The sequence below is a fragment of the Electrophorus electricus genome, chromosome 8 (assembly GCF_041902795.1).
Source record: "Electrophorus electricus isolate QZ-2024a chromosome 8, ASM4190279v1, whole genome shotgun sequence".
Classification (NCBI taxonomy): Eukaryota; Metazoa; Chordata; class Actinopteri; order Gymnotiformes; family Gymnotidae; genus Electrophorus; species Electrophorus electricus.
Genome location: NC_137504.1, coordinates 8148254 through 8170671, shown reverse-complemented (window position 1 = coordinate 8170671; position 22418 = coordinate 8148254). Strand labels below are relative to the sequence as shown.

Below are 22418 nucleotides of genomic sequence, written 5' to 3'. Positions count from 1 at the left end.
AGCCGCAGCCCCTAGTCTGCCTCTGTCTGTCCCAGTTAGTGCCACAGTCCAGCCCACCCCACACGTACCGCAAAAATAAACGGGAGACTATTAAGGCAACCCAGACTTCACTCGAGACTGATAAACACACAAATAACAAATAAAAACACCCCGAAATAACTGCAGTTACACTTCATAGCACGACGCTGAGGATGGCTGCAGGTTTTCAGGGAGAGGGCTGAACGAAAATAGACCCCTCGGCTCAGGGGGCTCAAACAGTCACCTTAGGATGCAGATAACTGAGGACACAATTAAAAATTGATTAGGCAGGTCTGTTTCCTGCCCGGGAGCGTGCCTTGCACGGGCGGAGGAACGGCACACGGAGACGAGGGCTCCGCCGAGACTTCCCGTCCCTCAGCCAGCGCGGGCCAACTTCTCCCACAAGTCTCGGGGAGATGCACTTTAACTATTCATGCTCTGCAGCAGACGCCGCACTGACAGCGCAAGGAAAAAACGCGGGGCCAACATATAATGCACTGGAAGCACATGCGTGAACCTCCAGGGTATGGGCGGCGAGCCAGACTCAATGAGAGACAGGGGTAAACATTTTAATGACCCTCCGGCATGTGCACTGTTTCTCCAACAGCTCGGGAAGGGCATATGTGTGTGTGTGTGTGTGCGCGCGCGCGCGTGTGTGTGTACACATGCATACATGCATACATGCATCCTCACTCTATAAGCACACTGCGGGAGATACTCTAGATTTTTCTTTCTTTTTTTAATGGCTATAAGAAGACGCTACGTGCTATAGTATGTTAACGCGCAGATACGAAGGCAACTATTAGGAAATTGCCCTTGATACACAATATGTTAAGTAAATCTTGTGCATGGATCACACCAAATTAAAGAAGGGATTAAACTTGATTAGTCTTGAGATTATTGATCATTGGCACGCAACTTGGCTTAATTAAGATAATTGTTTGTGTCACTGCCGCTGAAATAGATGAACTGGTGATTAATTCCAATTCAGTCTAAGCCTTCATTACCCTTATTGCCTAGGCAAGGACCATCAAAAGGAGTTCCTGCAAAAATTAGCTTTCCGCGCATGCATCAACAACCAACAAGGCATAGCGGCAGTGGCGAAGAAGTGTGCGTGCCACGTATTTGCATAACTTGTTCAAACAGATCTGTGACATTATCTTTGTATTTAATTACCGGCATTCAAAAGCAGTAGCACAGAACACTGATCATTTTAGCCTAGATTAAAGCTGTCAGAGCGGGCCGCACGGCTTCCTGTCAGCTAGACGCGCCATTTCTATTACTGCGAGCCCAGCAACGCCATGGCCCCTCTTCCCTTACACGTCAACCAGGAGCAAAACTCCCAGTGTGGGTGTGTGTGTGAGAGAGAGAGTGCGTGCGTGTGTGTGTGTGCGCACGCACATATCTCACACACAGTGTGCTGATGTCACAGTGAACCGCTGTGTTGAGAAGGTCAAAGCACTCTGGCGTTCTCCTCTGTAACCAGTCCGGCTCCCTTTTCTACCGACCAGGACAGAAAAGAGCCACAGTCTCAAATCAGAATATGAATGAGGGAAGATTATAGGAGAGAGACACACACATACACACACACACACACTACTGGAAATTGATGCGCGCGCGTATGTGTGCGTGTGTGTGTGTGTGTGTGTGTGTGTGTGTGTGTGGATCACCATTACTATCCTGTGTCCACAGCCCTCTGTCTGCCTCCCATTAAAGGCCAGCCGATGACGCCAGGCTTGCAGGGGAGGCGTGATTGGTGGATTGAAGGGTCTGACTCCACACTCTGCCCTTTTGAACCAGCCATTTCATTAAAATGGAGCCAGTAAGGACTGTTTACAGCAGCAGAAGTTCTGCTTGATGCATACATGGAAGTTAGTATTTATCGCCGCACACGGGTCACGTCACAGAATCAATATACCGCAACTCCGAGCCTGGCAGAACACGGGAACGCACTTTTGCAGCCCTGGCGGTGTGTGGTACAGTGCGTGTGTCGTATTTCTCTTGTGCTGAGACGCGAAAGCCCCAATGGTGTTGGTGAAGAGCAGGCGGAATCATGGCCAGCAGAGCGTGAGCGCTAATGTCACCGTCCTCGTCCATCTGCGAGAGGCGACCTCTGGACATAGTTGCACGCCAGCCTTGCCCCAGTAGGCACACCCACAGAAGACTGACCTCTCCTGAGAAGCTAGTCGTGTAGAACATACATGCTTCACTCCAAGCAGAATTTGATATCGAGTCGATTAAAATACAGTCTTTTAAATTTGGCCAAGTCCCCCCCCCCCAAAAAAAAAAAGCTAAACAGAATTAACTTGTAATTATTTCATTCCCATCATTGGTAATGTTCAAAGAAAAGGTCAACCATTCTATTAACACGAGGGCAAAAAGGAGAATACAAAGTCTTTGCTTAATGAAACTGAACTAAAACTAAAAAATGTATTAATAAATGTTATTAACAGCCTTGCTTGCCAAAGAAGCCTATATATCTATTTTTCACCTTTATATATATTTTTAAAATTCTGTGTGTGCAACATAGCTAGATACATACTGTTAAAAAAGCTTTAAAAATCACCATGTGTGATGTAGTATCCAGGGCTAAGTACATTAGCACAGGGACAGAACGGTAAACACTCTTAGCGTGAATTGAGCTGGGTTGTGTCCAATTTTTATTGTGTCCAATGTGTCCGATTGTGTGCAATTAGAATCAGTCACGTCATGCGACACAGATTGTGAGACTCATAACTGACATGGCTCTTTGGAGCTATAGGAGACCAGCTCTTTAGCCCCACCCTCTCGTGCGTTTGCACGAACACACACGTAAGTAAACAGTGATGGCGCGGTGCTAATGAAGGGGAAAATGGTGGTGAGCGTACTGGAGTCAGTGGGACGTGGTGGCTAGGATGGATGGCAGCCTGGTGATTAATGCGTCACAGAATCGGTCGGGCCTGGGCACGGCACCAGGGTCCGCACAAGTCTGCTCATTCACTTAGAAATCTGGTTCAGCAGGGGCAGGGGGGGGAAGAGAAGCAGAGAAGCAGAGAAGAGAGAGAGAGAGAGAGAGAGAGAGAGAGAGGAGGTACTGCTTCTGTAGGCTAATCTAGACTACAGTGAATAAACAAAAAAGCCACGAGAGCACATTCTGGGCCAAGGAAAAGACGGAGAGGAAGCTAGAGACTGAGGAAGGGAGTGAGAAACATCAGGGCTAGAGTGGGAGACCAGAGTGAAGAAGGGAACAAGGGGGAGAGGGCTGGAGTAACAGTGAAACGCCATCACGCATGGAGAGAGAGAGAGAGACCTGGGCTGCCCTCTCTCCTGCCGTAGTCTCCTTCCACAGTCTGAGAGGGCAGGCTGACGACCTCCAGCAGCTGTCCTCCTCCCCAGGCCAGATTCCGCTCCTCCGCGCCTCTCTCCCACCTACTCTCTGAATAAACGTCCATTATGGACGCAGGGCTTGGGCCCAGGCTAGCCAGCGTGTCCCCAGCTACGCGCCCCCAACAACCCCCCCCCATCCGTCCCCTCACGTCCCCGTCTATCGATCCTCCACGCTTGCGCGCACACGTGCTCGCGCATGACATCACAGGCAGGGGGTGGGGGGCACTCTCCTGACAGAGACAGACGCGTGTCCTTCAGGTCAGTGGGAAGCGGGCGGACGATTAGCTTTCCTCACTTCTCTAACGACCCTCTCGTCTAGTAAATCGAAAGCACCCCTTTTTTAATACGCTTGGGAGCAAAAAATCTTCCAACGGGTGCATCGCGCATGGGGGGCCGTTCCTCCGTTGCACCTGCTGCTAACGTGCTTCGCTATCGCTCCGTCCCCGAGAGCCTTTCACTGTAATATGGCAGGAGGCGGTGGTAAAACCATAACAGCAGCCCTGTCAGCACTATTACTCTATTCAATATTAATAGCCAGTGTATGTCTTTGGCAGGAGAGTGTTCTGTTTACAAGTACAGAGGATGGGGTCGCAGAAAGAGACAGAGACAGAGAGAGACAGAGCGAGAGAGGCGAGGAGGGGCCAGAGAGATAAAACCAGGCAGAAGGCTGCTAAGCACTAGGGTCCTTAACAAGGGCTGGGTCCCATCCAAACCCCCCCGAGTTCAATTCTAATTTATAAATGTATACATAACTTGGCTACAATTAATAACTGGATAGAAAGGCACAGAACCCCCCCCCCCCCCAAAACAAAACAAAACAAAACAAAAACAACAACAGGAGCTCTGCCAAGTGCCGGCTGTATGTGTGTGTTCCTGCACTGCCGCAGAATGCTTTGTGCTGATTGACTCTGCGCGGGGTGGGTGGGGGGTGGGATGGGGCATTAATGGTGCAGGACTGGTGCAGTGTGGGCAGTGTCACGGGCTGAAAGGCTGGCCGCTTGAATCACGGCTCCCCCTCTGCTACGGCTCCTAGCGCCCGTTGCTGCCTGCGCCGGTTTGTTAGCGCGTGTTAGTGTGTGTTAGTGTGTGTTCGCTGGCCCTCCCTGGCTCCCGACGAGGGACGGTGGGACATGGATAAATAATAGCCTCGGTGGTGGATTGCATGCAGACATAGGCGTAACCTTGAGGACTGCAGCGAGGCATTCCAGCATTCGTTTAGCCAATGTGTGCAAGACAAATGTCACAGCCTACACACACAATCACACACACACAAAGCCACCCACCCAAAAAAAAACATCGTGGGAGATGGCGCTAGTGACGACAATTAGCTATACAACATACTGCCTTGAAAGCCCATGATACAGCACTTAACGTAGAATGAGAATCCATTAAACACTTCTGTTAGAAATAACGCCTTCTGGGCGAGTACGGCCCACTGAACGTCTATATTTACCAGACACTTAAGCTCAAAGTGGCGCACATTAACCAACTGCAGGGTCATTTTAGGATGAAACACCTTCCTCAAGGTCATACCGGCAAGGCCGGGACTGACCCCGTGACCCCCGGAGTCACAGTCAAGGAGTTCGTACCCATGGAACCGCCACTACACGACGCGGACACCAGTCCCCTGTACAACCATTAGACCCACTCACCTGGATACACACGGGGCTACCTGGACTAAGAAATTCTACACGCTCTTGACATTCAAAAGGGCTGCATCAGCAAGACCAGGATCTCCAACCATCCAGCGTATAATGTAGAACCAATCCGTTAGGCATTTAGAGTCTTTCACGTGTCCTTTTTTGTAGGGTAGGCATGTACATTTTTAATAAGTGATGGTTATACTGACTTGCTGGATCATGACTAATAGCTTCTTTCAGAATATTAACTTGTGGCTGATGTTTTGGTTTCCTTTTGTTCTCCAGGCTTGTCCGCATTAGCGAGACGGCAGCAAGAGCACTTGTGGAGTTTCCTTTTCGGCTGCGCATTCTCGTACGTTCAGCACACGAGTGAAGAAGAAACGCTTGCTCCTTTCACAACGCCATTCACGCTCCCGCCGTCGTGGGATTCTTAGCGCGAGAATCAGCGGAGAGACACTTTAAGACACTTACACAGTACTACTTTAAAGGACATTTTGAGAACAGATTTTAACAGCTATGCTGAGTGTTCAGCGGGTGAGTGTAGAGAGTGAGAGCTCCAGGCCCACGTCAGTGCTGGTATCAGAAACGAATAAACTGTAAACCCGGTGCTGCACGAATGAAGGACGGATGATGGCGCTGGCCATGCGGGTGACCCGTGAGGTGAGAGCGTGGGAGAGCCAGAGCAGAGGGCGTGCAGGGCTGAAGGATGGCGTCAGGAAACTGGTAACGGTCTCTGGAGTGAGCAACAGGAACGGCGGCGAAAGGAGAGAGAAAGAAGGATGGAGGAGTGAAGCAGGATGCTCAGAGGGGGAGATGGCTACGTTTCTGATGCATGGCCGGTCGTGAAGACCTGGGATGGGGGTGGGATCATGGCACACAGGGACACATGCGGAGGAAAATGAGAGCCATACCTGGGTACTGCGCCAGTCCTGCAGGGGAAGGAGAGAAGAGAGACAGAGAGCGGTGTTAGCAGATCAAGATTCCCATTTGAGAGCCCCGCGCCACGCCGGACAGGCAGGACGCAGCACAGCAAAAGGTGTGAGAAGGGCACTCATCCGTTACAGTCGTCCTTAAGCGAGCGGAACGCCGGTTACCCGGGGTTACCCAGGCGGAGGGTGGGAGGGAGGTTGGTGCCATTCTGTGCAAAAAGCCCGGCTCGATAACAATTTCATGGCAAATCTTCATGTGCAGGTGAAACAGCAGGAATCATGGTTTTTAAACCGGGGAAGGGAGGAGGCGGCAGAGGCTCGTGAGGGAGGCGTCCCGCGAAACATTACCTAAACGCGCCTACTCCCGGCATGCTGTGCCCTGGAACTTCATTAATTAGGGAGCGTGGGCAGCACCTGGGCTCAGCCTGCTGCAGTCCCCCATCACCTCCTGGCCTAATGCACCAGTCCCGCAATGGCCGCCGTTACTTTGAAAAGCACTTATAGCCAAAAACCATGGATGAATTGTGCACTGAGTCAGATTCTGATTAGAAATCCAATTTCCCCATGAGTATTCCTGCCAAATTTCCATCATGGCGGTGCACTAATTATTATCTCCCCTTTAACATCCAGGGACTGAGAGGCCACAGTGAAGCAGCCTTCATACTCCAGCTCTACAATTTCATACTCCAGCTCTGTCAGAGCAGTTCTACAATTTCATACTCCAGTTCTGCCAGAGCACCTCTACCATTTCATACTCCAGTTCTGCCAGAGCACCTCTACCATTTCATACTCCAGCTCTATCAGAGCACCTCTACCATTTCATACTCCAGCTCTATCAGAGCAGCTCTACAATTTCATACTCCAGCTCTGTCAGCATACCTCTACCATTTTATACTCCAGCTCTGTCAGAGCACCTCTACCATTTCATACTCCAGCTCCGTGTCAGAGCACCTCCAACCATTTCTCCCACATAAAGTCATCCGAGTGAGCCAAAGCTGGCCCACGTAACCACAGTAGCCTCCGGTAAACACCACTGGAGGCACAGACAACGTCATAAGCCTGGCTGACCGCTGAGACGACCACAGAAGATGCTCTTCAGGCATGTTCCCATACACTCTGGTGTGAATCCCAGGCCACAAGAATACATTTACCACACGAGGCATGTAAAAACTGTCCTCCATCCAGCATTGCTTTGGGCTAGTTTTCATGTCAAGTGGAGGTAGCGACATCCTCGCATGTCTCCGAACACTCTGTCTGCTCCTCTGCTGCAGCCAGTCCGTGTGTGTGGTATACATGTGGGCGGCAGCTGGGGGGGGGGGGGGTCTGCTTCGGGATTCATGGAACAGGGCCGAGCTAACTGGCTCAGGGCCGCTGGGGAGAGAGGGGGCCGCCCTGGAAATCAGAGCCGGGGAGAGACCGCCGCACAAGCCGTTCCGCTCATGTTAAGTAAATGCCAAACGTCATAAGAATAATATCGTGCTGGCTTCTCAACCCCGGGGCCCTGCCAGGGCTTGGCCGGTCCTTTCAGGGGCCACGCGCCTGTGTCGCCGTGCCACGCTCCTGCCCGAGGTAAGGTTAACCGCTCCGACCAGAGGAATGCATTAAACATGAGGCGGCCCGCCCGACAGCAGCTCGCGCCTCCAAAATGATGGCAGCATTAAGCTGGCCGTCAGCACGCATGAGCTGAATTAATGAAGGGCCTGGGCCTTTCCTTAAACCGAGATCACACACAGCCTGAGCACTGCCTCCAAAGACCGGGGTATTGACAAAGAACAGACAGGGATGGGAGGGAGAACCGGAGAAGGTGTGTGTGTGTGTGTGGGGGGGTGGAGGGGTGTGGACATCGTTAACACAATTACTGTTAAAAATACATAAGGCAACTTGGTGTGACCACGTCAGCCCTCATATAAACACTCCCTGCCACTGGCCCCTGTAGGTGACAGGACGTCTTGCACCGGGACCCCTCATCAGGATTAGCAGGTCCTCGCTGCAGGCCCTCACATGGAGGAGGAGGGGCAGGCCCTGCACGCGCTCGCGACACGGTGCCTGCCCTCCGAGGGCGAGCCCGTTCCCCAGCTCTGCCGGCGCTGCGTGGATCACAAATCCCTGCCCATGGGGCGTTCAATTAGACATGATAAGCGAGCGCCATTAAAACAATTATCAATAGCGTTCACAGGCTGCTCTCTGAGCCTCTGCCATCGGAGGACGAGACAAAAGGGGCAAAACAAAAGTGTTCCCCCGGCGGAAGACGCGGGGAGTGGCGCCGGGGGCACGCGAGAGCCCTGCACCCGTTACCTCCACCGGGTCTCCGCTTCGGTAGTCGAGGGGAAACGAAGCGGTGGCCAAGCGGCCACGCCCATAAAAGCTCCTCCTACTCCAGCAGCCTCACAGAGAGGGGCGGAGTGAGGGCACCTGACCCGAGCAGGGGGAGGGATTTATGGACCATCTGCTGGCCTGTGATTAGACACTGTTGCTGCCACTCCGATAAGCTCCACATTGATGGAATATTCAGCCCGGTGTCCTTGAGCCACCTCACAAGAGGGAGAGGAGAGGGAGAGGGGGAGAGAGAGAGAGAGAGAGAGACGAAAGCGAGAGGGGTCACCTCCTTTGGCTTCCGCAACCTCCATAAGTGTCTGACTTTGAAGTGACTTTTGAGGTTTCTGAACTTTGCGTGCACTCTTTCAGAGATGCCCCAGCGTCTCAGCACGCTAAACTGAGCCCGTAATCCAGCAGCTTTCAAATTGGACGTGCAGCGGTGGTCTCCTCTCACCATCCAGAATAATCTTGGGGATTAATTTTCTCCCATTGTGAAAGCCTGGCACTGCTATGTGCCATTCCATGTGAATCCATGGAGAGCTAGCCAATAGCGTGGCTGCTAGCCTTGTCAGACCCACCCGGAACACTAAAGGTCTTCCCCTGATGAGTGATGGGAGTGCACATGCAATGATGTGTTCAGACACTATGGCACTACTCCACACACACACACACACACACACACACACAAAACACACACACTCACTCACCCACACACCCCAAATCCCCACCTCTCAGCAACACACACACACAAATGAGACATGCTAGGTAGCTGCGCAACTGAGGTTAGAGCAGGGTGTGATCTGATCGCCACCTCTAAACTGTGTAGGAAAGGCAGCAGGCCCAGCGCGGCCCCCGCGCAGCTACAGTCGGCGTGCTTTTCTGAAGCTCTACAGCACTCAGCGTCCGCGAGAGGAGCGTGAGAGGAGCGCGCTCAGCCAAAACCCTGATCTGGGATCTGAATCTGACTAACAATCTCTGCGACGAGGTGACATTTCCATTCGCGTTGGCCTCGGTCACGCCCTCAGCAGAGGCATGTCAGAAACGAGAGATAAGGTGGAAATTCCATGAAACGCCTTTCCGATGTCGAAAAGGAGGGAGTGGAACGTCGCCGTCAGTGCGAGAAAACTGGCTTGGCGCGTGAGCCGTCAGCGGCTTGGGGGGGGGAACGAGGGCAGCTGAGGACTGTCCTACCACGGCTGGGGCAGTTGCGCTCGCATGCCACTCACTCTGGATGTGACTCCGGATGCGCGCAGGGTGGAATCCGGCCGGCCACGTCACCTGCCGGCGAGTGGGTGTAGAGAGGACACTGCAGCAGGGTCAGCTCAGCCTTACCTGCTCGGTCCTCCACCCCTTTTCACAGCATTTAGCTTCATCCTCACTAAAACTGGATTGGAGCTCAGTGCCAACTGGTTTGTGGCGCGTTGAACATTTTTCATCAAAAGGTGACTTACTCCCGGAAAAAAAAAAGCTTCTCGTCTACTCGAACGGGAAATTGAACTTTTATAATTAGCAAGCTAAACATTAAAGACCCGCTTAAACCACCGAGTGCTTTCTAAAAGTAAGAACTCACACAGTCACTGAGGTAGAACAGGGTGCGGTGGGGGGGGGCGGATTTTAAGCGAAAGGTCAGACCCTTTTTTAAACGAGTGTCCTTCAGCTGGGATAAAAACACATTCTACTCAGGGTAAAGTCAGTACTGTGCCCTGAACAACAGACTCAGCATGGGCCGTGAAGAGTCCTCTCTCGTACGCTTTGACTCAATGAAATCATTTTGGCCGTTATAGCGAATGAAATAGTCCTTGTTCTGGAGGGGTTACAATCATAACAAACATATAAACAAACAAAAGCCACTTCACTGTTTTTGGTTTTAAAAAAAACTGGGAGAGGACAAGGTTGTTTGGGCAGACGAGAATAAAAAGCTTGTTCGGCTTTGTGAGAATAAAAATCCGCTTTCGGAGGGTGCCGGGAGCGGGAGAGACTGACATATTTTGTTGACGAGCAAGAACCAGCGAGGGTCATTTTGAACATCTTTCAAACTCCCCCACGCAAGAAAAGAATTTGAAGCCCCTGGTCTCTTCCAGAGGCAGCTGCCAGGATTTACTGTCCAATGTCTATTCATCGATGTATTATCCAGGGACTTGGACAAGATTAATTTGGTCCAAACATTCTCGCGAAATTCAGGAGAGAAACGGCCACGCTCGGTTGTGGAAAGTCTGCACAATGCGGCCCTCCCACCCCTCCCCCACCCACTCTCCTCTCGCTCTCAGGCCTTGCTTTCTACTTAATTAAATCAGCCTGCCCCTGGTATCAGATGTTCTTTGATGGAATACTAAAACATATCCATTCTCCTAATGCCATTACAGAGGACAGGGCAGAGAGACGGGTGCTTTAATCCCCGGGAACAGCCCACACAAAACGGCGAGTGCCTGCCGTTCTGCCATTAGCTACATATTTGCTCCTAAGATAGCGGCTCCGGCTTCCAGCCCGCGTTCGGGCTGCTGACAGATAATGACGAGCCTCGTGTCGGGAAATTCGACACCCCCTCCCTCCACCTCCACCTCCACCTGCACCTCCACTACGACCACCACCACCTCTGTTCCAGTGCGGCGGAACGAGCGACGCCTCGGCTCCAGCCGCCGAGACTGGGACTTCCAAACGAAGCCCCCGATTCGTACAGGAGGCAGGACGGCATCAGACTCCTGCTAAAACCCCCGGGCTGGGGGCGGCTTCGCTTTATCTGTCGTTGGGGGATGTGACAGCAGGCTTCATCGACGGCGCAGCTGCACCCGGACTTTCGTACGGCTTTGATGCAGCGTCAGCGCTGCTCAGTCTGTACAATGAGCTCCGCGGTGACAGGAGCTACCACTGGGAGCGCGAGGCAGCTCAGGCCCAGACTCACACCACCACCCACACGCCTGCTCCGCTCCTGCACAACTGCATTGCGCTGGCACCATGCCAGATAGTGCCATCCATGTCTCTCTCTCCTTCTCTCTCTCCCTATCTCACTCTCTCACCCTGCTTCTGTTGCCATGATGCGGTTGCCGGGGGTGGAACACCCTAATGGGCAGCGGTGGTTCCCGGAGAGGCTGGCTGGATCGACGGATGAAAGCAAGTGAGGGGGCAGGCGAGGTGGCCGGGTGCGACCCCACGGCTGGAGCTCCTCAGTGCGGGCCGTTAGGGTGCGCTCAGGTGGACATGCGTGCGCAGGGCCCTGCTGGGCCGGGGGCCCATTATGTCTGCTCTGCACAGCCCTGCCTTAATCCCCACGTTTGCGAGGTCATTGCAGATCATTATACAGTAGGGTACCATTACAGAAACACTCCACTGAGCAGATTTCCCCACCAACATAAATACACGACTCCAGGGATATGCTTGGCCTTCACGTCTCTCTCTGTCTCTCTCTCTAGCTCTCTCTTTCTTTCTCTCCCACACTTTTTTTTATGTGAATCCAGAAAAGCATGTAATTAAATCTGCAGAGATTGCATGAGCAGGAACAAGTGATGCAGTCAGCCAGAATGTGTGCACTGCTGTATGCTGGCATAAAGAGGCAGCATGAAACAGAAGAGGGAGAGTAAGTTTGCACTGCATCTGACAAGGCAAAAGACACACACACACACACACACACACACACACACACACACACACACACACACACACACACACACACACACAGAGTTATTTTCCCATCGCACCCCGACAAAGGAAAGGTACACTCATTTTCCACAACGAGGAATATTTTTACACATATTGCAGCCCGGAGTCCCCGAATAGCCTCCTGGAAACTCCACTAGCCAGAAAGCAATAATGACCTCACATAATTCCCCCATTTTTTTTTCCAGGAGTGCCGCGGCCCATTCCCGACCTGAGAGATGCCGTCTGTCCTGAGCGATCGGAAAACAAAGGTGAGCACGTTTTCACGGTCCTGGCTTTAATTGGGAAATAAAGGCAGCTCGTTAGTGTCGGGCAGCGGAGGCATCGGCCCTGCGGCAGCAGTCGTGGATGGGCCGGCGTCCTGCTTTCTGACTGCTCTCCGCGGTGGCATCAGGGGCATCAGGGGCCGTGCAAAAGGGGAACCCCAACGAGCTTAGCGTGCAGCGGGACTGGGCATATATGCATGGGAGGTCAAACCTCCCAGGCTCTGACCACGGGACCCGCGGAGGATCCCCTCTTTAAACTCGCCTGTTGAAAGGGTCCTTTGTGTGATGTCACGTAACCCCAGATAATGTTGCTTCCACTTGCAAGTCTGCCATGAAAAGGTCCTTTGAAGGAACCCTGAGGGATTTAAACATGCATCACTTCTGTCCTTGAAGACACCTTACGGGGCTATATACAGTCCTCCAGGAGGCTTTGAGTTCTTTTCCCATAGAACTTGGGGAATAGGGAGAGAATGCTCTGTGCGAGTAGGAGTGTATGTGCTGGGAGTGAGTATGTGTGTGTGAGTGTGTGTGTGTGTGTGTGTGTGTCGCAGTGTTTGGCTGGAAATGGGGCAGCTGCTCTTACAGCAGTCGTCATCCATCACTGGCCCAGGCTGTCTTCATCTCTCCCTGCTGCACTCAGGACTAAAACACATTTACCTCAGAGGACTGCTCCAGGCCAGGGCCGAGCTGGGGGGTGGGGTTTGGGGAGCGAGGGAGAGAGAGACAAAAAGACAGGGAACCAGAAGAGAGGGGGAAAGAAGAGAAAGTAGAAGGGTGAGGAAGTAAGTGAGCGTGACAGTGAGTGACAGAGAGAGTGGGAGGGAGGGGGGAAAGAAGGCAAGGGGCAGCACAGCGCAGGCCCGGAACTGTGGGGGCAAACCGAGATCTCCGCGAGCTCTACGCGAGCTCTCCTGATGAATGCCACTATCCCAGCGACACGAGCCAAAGCAGGTGAGGAGGCATGTATTCGTCGCCCACTGTCCTTTCAAACACGTTTTCAGATCATCTATTGATATTCAGCCAAAAAAGGAGGAATTGGGAAGGAATTCCACCCCCGTCACGCTCCAGGCTTCTGGAGGCTGTTATTCCCATTTAAAGCTACACTGGAAAAGCGGGCAGGAATACAGAGCGAATATTTCACTCTCAAGACTCAACCAGTCGTGTGAACAAACAGTGGCACCACTTCACACCACCTCATTTCAGACGGAGGACTGATTGTATGTGCTCGGCAGTTCCATCTGAAGTGCTGCTTCACTGCTATTATGGAGCGCAGATTCTTCTAGAATAAGCAGCAGGCTCAGTGCGGCGCTCGGAAAATTGAACTCTCATAAACACTCCATTTCTACATGGGAACTAAGGCGAAAAAGAGCTCGTTCGTTTCAAAAGCGGCACAGCGCTCGCGGGAGGAAGGGAGCGGCTGGTAGTGGACATGGAGAAATGGTTCTGTGGACTGGCTGATCCATAAAAGCCATTTGGAATAGATTTGTGATGTGGATTACTGAGCTAGCGCTGTAGGACATTTAGGCCGCACTAACCGTTCCATTCCGGTGCTAGCCTGGTGTGCTTGCAGAGAATGGGCAGACTGCTGTGCACCACTGGAGGAAGCTATCACACGTGCCTTTGTTCTACAGAAAAAAACCCTACAGTTCACGTTTAAAGTGCTGGCACGTGCGATTGCCAATGTTGATGGCTGACACAGCCAGGCAAAGTGATATTGAGAGTGGACGGTTTGTTTACTTGTCTCAACAAACCAGGATGGCTTATCCGTGTTGTCAAATGCAATAACACGAGCAGTGGTCTGTTCCCCATTTTGGACACCATAAGGTCCTTATTCACAACAAAATGTCATGGACGGATGCTACTCTATTTAGATGTTGTCACGGGGACCGAATCAGCATTCACAGCTGCCACCAATCAATGGTGTCCGCACAGACATGACTGTGTGCACCTGCCAGACTGGCACATTACTCCCGTCCATAATTCAATTTACCACTCAATCCTATTTCCATGGTCTGTCATATTTATGCCAGCCAAAACCCTACCCCCCAAAAAACAACAACAACAACAACAACAAAAAAAAGTAAAACAAAGAAAACAAAGAAACAAAAAATAAACAGAGGGAAGGGAATAGTAACCTGGGGAAGGGGAGGTAGCCGCAAGGTGAGCGGGAAACAGGAAATGGTTGGGGGATAAATACAGGCTCAGCGATGTCTCAATTGAAAAGAGACCTGCTATCATTTAGAAATGGATTACTGGGCAAAGTCAATATTAAACAAACAGCTTTGGAGTTTAAGGCTCAACTTACAAAGGTATTAAGATTAGAAGGTGTGATAAAAAGCGAGTGGCCGTGCGATTGGAAACGCTGTTTTGGTGGTGCGGTGGCGGCACAAGAACTTGGGGAGCTGAACGGCGATACCGGTCTGAGGGCTCGCGTGGGATTTCCACAAACGCCGGCGTAAGCCATATGGATTTTTTCTCTGGGTTGTGGGCCCATGGCCAAGCCATGTGATCCGGAGGCATGCCAGGCACAGGGGATGTGGAGCTGGAAGCTCCAGGGGACTGATGAGGTGTCACTGTTTGACAACGCTGGGGATTGTGTACCTAACCCACTTCTGAAGTGTCATTTCTCCTCATTTCTCTTCCTCTCACTCTCCATGGCTGCCTTCCCTTTCAATACACGATGGGGAACTAGGGGGAAGGGAAAAAAACATCTTTCCACAAATCAGTGCGAAGAGCAGAGATCATCTTCTCTAATGTCACATCTTTTTATCTGGGCCTGACACGCACCATGCACACCGCAAGACATCCAGCCAGTAAAGGTCACCCTAACGTGGAGAACACAGACTTCTCTGCTGTCTGACTCTCGCTTCCGAATAGGTTCACGTTCTGTCTCTCTCTGCGCGGCTGTGGGGTGCCACAAGGCTGCATTATGGTTGCCAGGCAGTTTTCCTCCTGCGGTTCCAAACAGTTTCACGAGCGGTCGTTCTCTCGGCCTGCTTGCTTTCCTCGTCACTTCCCCTGTCCGCTTCCTCGGCACCTGGGATCTGCTGGCCAGTCAGCCTGCGCTCTGCTTCCTGGGGTAGTAACATCCATCAACCCTGACACCAATCACCGGAAGCCCCGCCACCCCACAACACGCTTCCTCCAATTTGTTTGCCATTTCAATGTCCTTCGGCAGAGCTTCCGTCAGACACCTGTCCTGACCACCTGCTACCTACCTCGCCGAGCGTGGCAGAAAGGGGGAAACGGCTTATAATCAGCACTGAATTTCTAATCTTCAGCCACTATTTTTATCTGCTGAGCAACCTCCCCCGCACCACTGTGAATGTGAACACACACACCCATGCACACACACACACACACCTACCCACCCACCTACACACACACACACACACACACACACTGCATGCTTTCTCATACACACCAGCACACGCCTCCCTCAATGGAGATCACAGCTATCAGTCAGCTATAGCTTCTGGCAGAGATGCAGAGAGCACTTCAAAAGGATGGGCTACATCTGCCGAGAAGCAGCTCTATTTGTGCTACATCTCGGGAAGTGCATGTGGAGGCAGAGCCAGGACATTGTTACCGATCCCCTTCAACAGCCAGGGAAAGGAGAACGCAGACAAGGAGCAAAATGCAGCTATGAACACTTTCCACAACACTGGGCAGCACCGCAGGCTTCCTAGGCTGGAAATAGCGCCGGATCCACAATTACCACCATTACCCAGTGTATGTCATCCTCATGGCATTATTCAAGAAACCAACTGGACAAGTAAGGATGATGTAGCAGTACCTGGGCTGTGGAGTGCTCTGTTAATGAGGCTGTGTTTCAGCTGTTACAGTGTCCAAACAAGTAATCTCCCTACTTGAAAACCACATCATTCAACAGCACATGAGCATCGCACCCTCGTTGTCCATATTCATCAGTATGCGTTGTCACATTATGTTTACTGCCTACATACAGTCATGTGGTGTGAGACTGTTGGACAGGTGTGTGGATGTGAGCAGGCCTTGGCGTCTGTCTCGCGTGGGCGGTGGTGAGCCTGGCGGTGGCCTGGTATTGCAGGGCGCCTAACACCCCCCAACCCACCCCTCCAACTTCTACATGTGGCAGATGCCCAGTAAGAGTGTGCGAGGTGTGCCGCGGTAAAGACAAGACACCACGTACTGACACCTCCACCCAGAGCCCCTGCCAGCACAGAGCGGGGGAAAGCTGTCTGATTCTACCGGTGCGGCACCGGCAGAGAGGCCATCACAGGCACCGCGGAACGCGGAAGACGGCACTGCGTCGTCTTCCTGAGAGCGATCGAGCAGACAAGGCTACAGGCAGGCCCAGAGCTGCGAAACTTTCTCTTGTGCTTTTACAGTCCCAGCCTGCGTGAACCACTGAGAAACAGCCTGGCAGCCGCCCAGCTCCACAGACACCATCCACACTCAACTCTACTGGTCACAGCTGAATGCGGAGACACTGAAACAGAACAAAGCCAGTTGCTCATCCACAGTCTGTTCCTCACGTACAGTCACATCTTGACCCACAGTCACTCCTTCACCCACAGTCACTGCCTCATCCACAGTGACTTCTTCACCCACAGTCACTCCTTCACCCAGTCACTTCCCCCTCAGCCACTTCTTCAACCACAGTGACCTACTCACCCAGTCACTTCTTCACCCACAGTCACTCCTTCACCCACAGTCACTTCTTCACCCACAGTCACTCCTTCACCCACAGTCACTTACTCACCCAGTCACTCCTTCACTCGCAGTCACTTACTCACCCAGTCACTCCTTCACTCACAGTCACTTACTCACCCACAGTCACTCCTTCACCCACATTCACTTACTCACCCACAGTCACTTACTCACCCAGTCACTCCTTCACTCACAGTCACTTACTCACCCACATTCACTTACTCACCCACATTCACTTACTCACCCACAGTCACTCCCTCACCCAGTCACTCCTTCACCCACAGTCACTTACTCACCCAGTCACTCCTTCACCCACAGTTATTTACTCATCCACAGTCACTCCTTCACCCACAGTCACTCCTTCACCCACAGTCACTTACTCACCCAGTCACTCCTTCACCCACAGTCACTCCTTCACCCACAGTCACTTACTCACCCACAGTCACTCCTTCACCCACAGTCACTTACTCACCCACAGTCACTCCTTCACCCACAGTCACTTACTCACCCACAGTCACTCCTTCACCCACACTCACTTCCTCATGTTTCTACTCATCATTCAGCCACATGCACATGGTGAACATAAATATATGACAAACATTGGCCTCTCTGCGATGAATGCCCACTTTTCTCCTGCTCTCTGATGCACACACACACACACACACACACACAACACACACATGCGCACACACACACACACACACACAACACACACATGCGCACACACACACACACACACACACACACACACACACACACACACACACACACAACACACACATGCGCACACACACACAGAGCTGTAATGTCCATACAATTACAGCCATCAGCAGCACTTGTTGCAACGGTAACAATGGCTGCCGAAACATCTGACAACAGCGCAGCGCATTCGCACCAAGAAGTCAAACGCTTTACAACAACAGGCACTACCGGAACGACTGAGAATTATGTGTAAATCTTCACAGCTCACAGCATCAGCCAGCGCCATAAATCTTCCATGAGCTCTGCTATCTTAAATGATAGCTTTAAATGGCAAGCCCTTGTTGGCTAGAAGTCCTCTGGGTGCGGTGGTAAAGAGGCCCTTAACGCGTGGCACACTTAGTAAATATACTTATGGCGTTGGGCGAGACATTAAAATACAGGGAAGAGCTGGAGGGAAGAGAAAGACGCGCTTGTTCTTACAAGGCAAAGTCACAGTGGGTTTATATAATTGGGCTATTAGCACTCAAATGGCTACAGTGGCCTATAGCTCCACTCAAAACACGTTCCCTGGTGAAGGCCACGTGACGCTCTAGGGATCCAGCTACAAGGATGGGAGTGTCTGAATCAGAGCTAGGCGAGGACAAGTCAAGCTCTATAGCCTCCCAGGACAACCCCCCCCCCCCCAAAAAAAAAAAACCAAACAAAAACAAAACACATCTGTGCGCCTGCCATCGCTAGATCCTGTTTGAAGCATGCTAATCCTCCAGGTTACATTATGGAAAAAAATTGAGAGGACCGTTTTTTTTAGAGGATTATTTGAAATTCAAATGCAAATTGAATTTCCTAATTCAATGCAACATGGGATGCCTGTTTTCAGCAGACAACAGGTATTCTGTCTCTTTGGAAAAAGGAACTGATCAATCATTTAAATGGGGCATTATAGAAAGCTGAACAAATGGGCCCAAATGGATTGTAAGCATCGAGCGGCTCCCTAATATATTCAGACAGCAAGATTGATTGACAGAGACTTATGCAAGAGAAGATGTGGTTATAAACCATCTGTTATCCATCAGAAAAAAATGTCCATGTCACATAGAGGGAGGGAGAGAGAGACAGAAAGAGAAACCACTAAAGATGTCAAATTGTCATCGTGCCTCCCAAGTGTTCTCTCTCTCTCTCTCTCTCTCTTCTCTCTCTTCTCTACTGTCAGATCACAGGTTAGCCAGTCCTCTCCATGATCCAGGCCAGATTATTAGAGTTTACATTATTGTACATGACATATGGCACAGAGCAGGGGGAAATAATGAAGCTCCATTCATATGAGCATCTTTTCCTCCTTTCGAGCGTTCCAGGCAGCCCAGCCAACTCCTCTCATCTCCAAAAAGCCAGTCCTGTACCACCGTGAAGACAAAGGCAAATATCACTCCTGCCAGAGGAAATGAAATTCTCTGAAGCTCCAGTAATAAACAGCGGCCTGCGCAGTGTGGAGAAGCCGGAGGAGCCAGTTAGAGAGTATGCAAGGCCTCTGCGTCGAGCCCTAATGCCATTCTTCTCCACCCGCCCCCCGTCAGTCCCGCTGCCCAGCTGGGGGTTCTGAGATCGAGCTTAATTTATGGCTGGTGCCTTTATTGATTTGTCAGAACAAAGTGTGTCAAGCAGACAGGAGAGAAAAGTTATGATGAACAGGAGGTTGGTGACTAAAATGGAGGCGTGTAAATCAAAAGATCTCCCCGCTTCTGAGCGTGGCACGGCCCACGCCACGCCTCGTGCCACGCCCCACACGAAACGGCCCACCGCAAAACCCTCTTCTGCTTAAGCTGCGCAGAAATGTAGAGAGCGAGTCGCACGTACAGCGTGCTTCATTTTTCAGAAGACACACACGGGAGTTTCGGTGTAACATGGGGAGAAGTGAGGAGCAGTGGAGCAGCAGGTTCTCCGACCCAGCGCAACATGCCGCAGCCCAGCCCGTGTATTAGCCATCGATTGTGTTTTTGTTTTTCTTGTCAAGGCTCATTTGTCTGCTGTAATTTAGCCTAAACAAGATTAAAAACACCTCAAAACAAGGCTCATCATAAAGGGAAAAAAAGCAAAAAACAAGCGAGTACTCAGAGAGCTTATGCTGTGTAAAACACGAGAAAGGAAAGAAAAATAGACAGAAAACTAACAAACATAAACATATAAACAAAACAAAGAAGGTCACAACCAATGGCTAAGCTATAAATATCTGGATTGTTTCTCTTCTGCTAGACGTCCATTCTGCCTGCATTAGAATATGAACAGGAGCCACGCTAAAACCACGAGTCGCCCCTGTCCATGTTGTTGACAATGGGATTGCTTTCATGGTTGGATGAGGATCAGCTATGGAGGACAACAGGGCACGTTTTTTCCACCACACCCGCTTTGAGCAGGTCAAATCACATGCGGGCGTTGGGACCGGAGAGGCTGCCGGCCGAGGGAAAATTTAGTCCTGTTTGGTCTTCTGGTCCAAGAAGCTCGAAATGATAGCCTGGGAGAGGAGTGAGCAGGAGAGGGGTGAGTGGGAGAGGAGTGAGAGGGAGGGGAGCGGGAGGGGAGTGAGGGAGAGGAGTGAGAGGGAGAGGAGTGAGCAGGATAGAGCGGTGAGTTCCGCTGTAATCCGCATCCTCCCCTTGGGACAGGTAGAATTAACGAGGAGCAGATGGCCACTCCTTTAAGGTCACTGCTTCCGCTTCAAAATGCACCTCTCTCTCTCTCCCTGTGTGTGTGTGTGTCTCTCTCTCTCCCTGTGTGTCTCTCTTTGTCTTTCTCTCCCCCTCTGAATCATTAGGTCCATGCGCAGTGCCCTGTTGCATAACGCACGCGTGCTGTGTAGGCGCTGGTGGAGCACAGAAGCTGCAGCAGAACATTTTTGCGAGATCAGCCAATCAGTGAAGGACACAGCAGGACCGAGCGGACTGAGCGGGGCGAGCGGGTGGCCGGGTGGTGCCGTCGCCCCTTGAACTTTTGAGGGGAGCGGCCCGGCGAGCGGATCGCTGGTTTTGGGAGGCGGCTTATGGAGGAATCAATGGCTTATCCGACTCGACCTCCTTCGGAGGTTTGAGTAAATGGGAGCAGCGTGGCATGTACTCAGCAGGCTCTATGCAGAGCGTGTGTGTGTGTGTGTGTGTGTGTGTGTGTGTGTGTGTGTGCACACGAGCCAGTGAGGCTGCCTGTCTTTGGCTGCAGAGCACTCTGGTCGGGTCCACCAGGCATGCTCGTGCTCTCAACCAGACACCTACACCAGCCTACGAATGCCACTCTGGCCACGGCTGCCTGGGCCTGCTGTCCCGCAGATCCACGCTGCTCTGTTCTTCCGCACAGCAGGAACGGCACGGCCGCCGGCGTCTGCATACCGCACGTAAAAAACAGCCCTCGCCGCGGCCCGCAGGTACTCCTCGTGGCTGGCCTGGCAGCCATAAAGCAGCTGAAGTGGCGTGGCTTTCACAACGCGGCCGCTCACAGCATAATAGACCTGACTGCTAAACAGAGCACTGATCTGATTAAGGATCCACAGTGGAGCCTGAATCAATACCCCTGCGTTATGCGCCCAGCCTTGAATACTTAACGTGCGCAGGCTGCAGGGAACATCTCCGAGTTCTACGCCTTGCAAGGAGTGATTCATACGATCCGTCTGTTTTCCTGCGCGGCCGCATACTGGTGGCAGGTCGGGACAGACGCGTCCAGGGAACGGCATGCCTGGTGGAAATACCGCAGAAGCTCCCAGAGGGTTTGACGTTGAGGGACGGGGATGCGGGGTCGCAGGGTGCACTTTTATCGCTCACCTCCACCTCCTGATCCAGAATGGACCAGAGGGGGAAGCAGCATAGCTCTCTTTCACCTGAGTCAATAAAAGCAAAGGAGCGGTGTGACGCGGAACATCCGGAGTGGCGGTGGCGTGCACGGTTTGATCAAATGTCGCGTATCCCGTCTGTGGCCCGGAGTTCAATAAGCCCTCGCCACTGACAAGAGGAAAATGATCCAGTGAGGGAGAGGCCGTGTGCTCATATATATTTCAGCCTCTTTGATTAAAGCTGTATCTATTAACTGTCGGCGCTGTCAGTTGTATTTATAACATGTCCACAAATACGCATCCACGGTACATTTATCTGCCTGGCCCTTTCTCACACAAATGTGCACGCGCACGCACACACACACACACACGCACGCACGAGTACGCATGCACACACATATACAAAGTAATAGAGACCATATTTCTAGCAGAACGCAAGATGAATATTTGATATTGGCACACTACTTCTTCAGTTTCGAGGATAATCAATTATTTGTGTATGCTTTTCAGAGACAGCCTGGCTCTGCTTTAATAGTTTTGATAAATTGCAGAATAGTTTATATTAAAAGGGCAGAAGACATTACTATCAATCATCTGGCGCTTTTAATTGAGGAGACCGGTTCCCATCTTTTATTCCGCCAGACTCTCTCTCTTTGTCTCTCTCTCTTTCAAGTGATTCCAAAGCAAATTTTGCCGTTGCCTTCACTGGCGCCCCGCCTTTGCCTGGCCCAGTGCCCCGCCTCTGCCCGGCCCAGAGCTCCGCCTCTGCTCGGTCCAGGGCCCCGCCTCTGCCAAGCCTGGACCCCTGCCTCCATCCAGCCCGGCGCGCCGCCTCCGCCCGGCTCGATGTCGCGAGACAGGACACGAATCGTGACACGGGATCGACGACGTGGACGATGACGCATTACAATGTCACTTACCTAGTGTCAGCAGAGTGGATCGCAATCTAAAAAAACGCAGGCCACGCCTCTATTGTCTTGTGCCCCCTCTATGGCTTGCATTTAAATACAATGCCTTATCGCAGAGAGCC

The 22418-nt window shown here is 51.8% G+C and overlaps 1 protein-coding gene across 8 annotated transcripts in view; it reads right to left on the bottom strand.

The window, feature by feature from the left end:
• Positions 1-22418, bottom strand: part of cadm1a (cell adhesion molecule 1a) — a 196363-nt gene that overhangs the window by 58730 nt on the left and 115215 nt on the right. For 5 of the 8 annotated variants that reach the window (XM_081719072.1, XM_081719071.1, XM_081719073.1 and 2 more), the window contains exon 1: positions 3308-4151. The exons of 1 other annotated variant lie outside the window; for it this stretch is intronic. In XM_081719072.1, coding sequence (XP_081575198.1) covers positions 3308-3587 — 280 coding nt within the window. In that variant the 5' untranslated portion in view covers positions 3588-4151. Of the gene's footprint in view, positions 1-3307; positions 4153-5935; positions 5954-22418 lie in introns of those variants that run through there. 2 more of the 8 variants (XM_027005613.3, XM_081719070.1) reach the window with 2 other exon arrangements.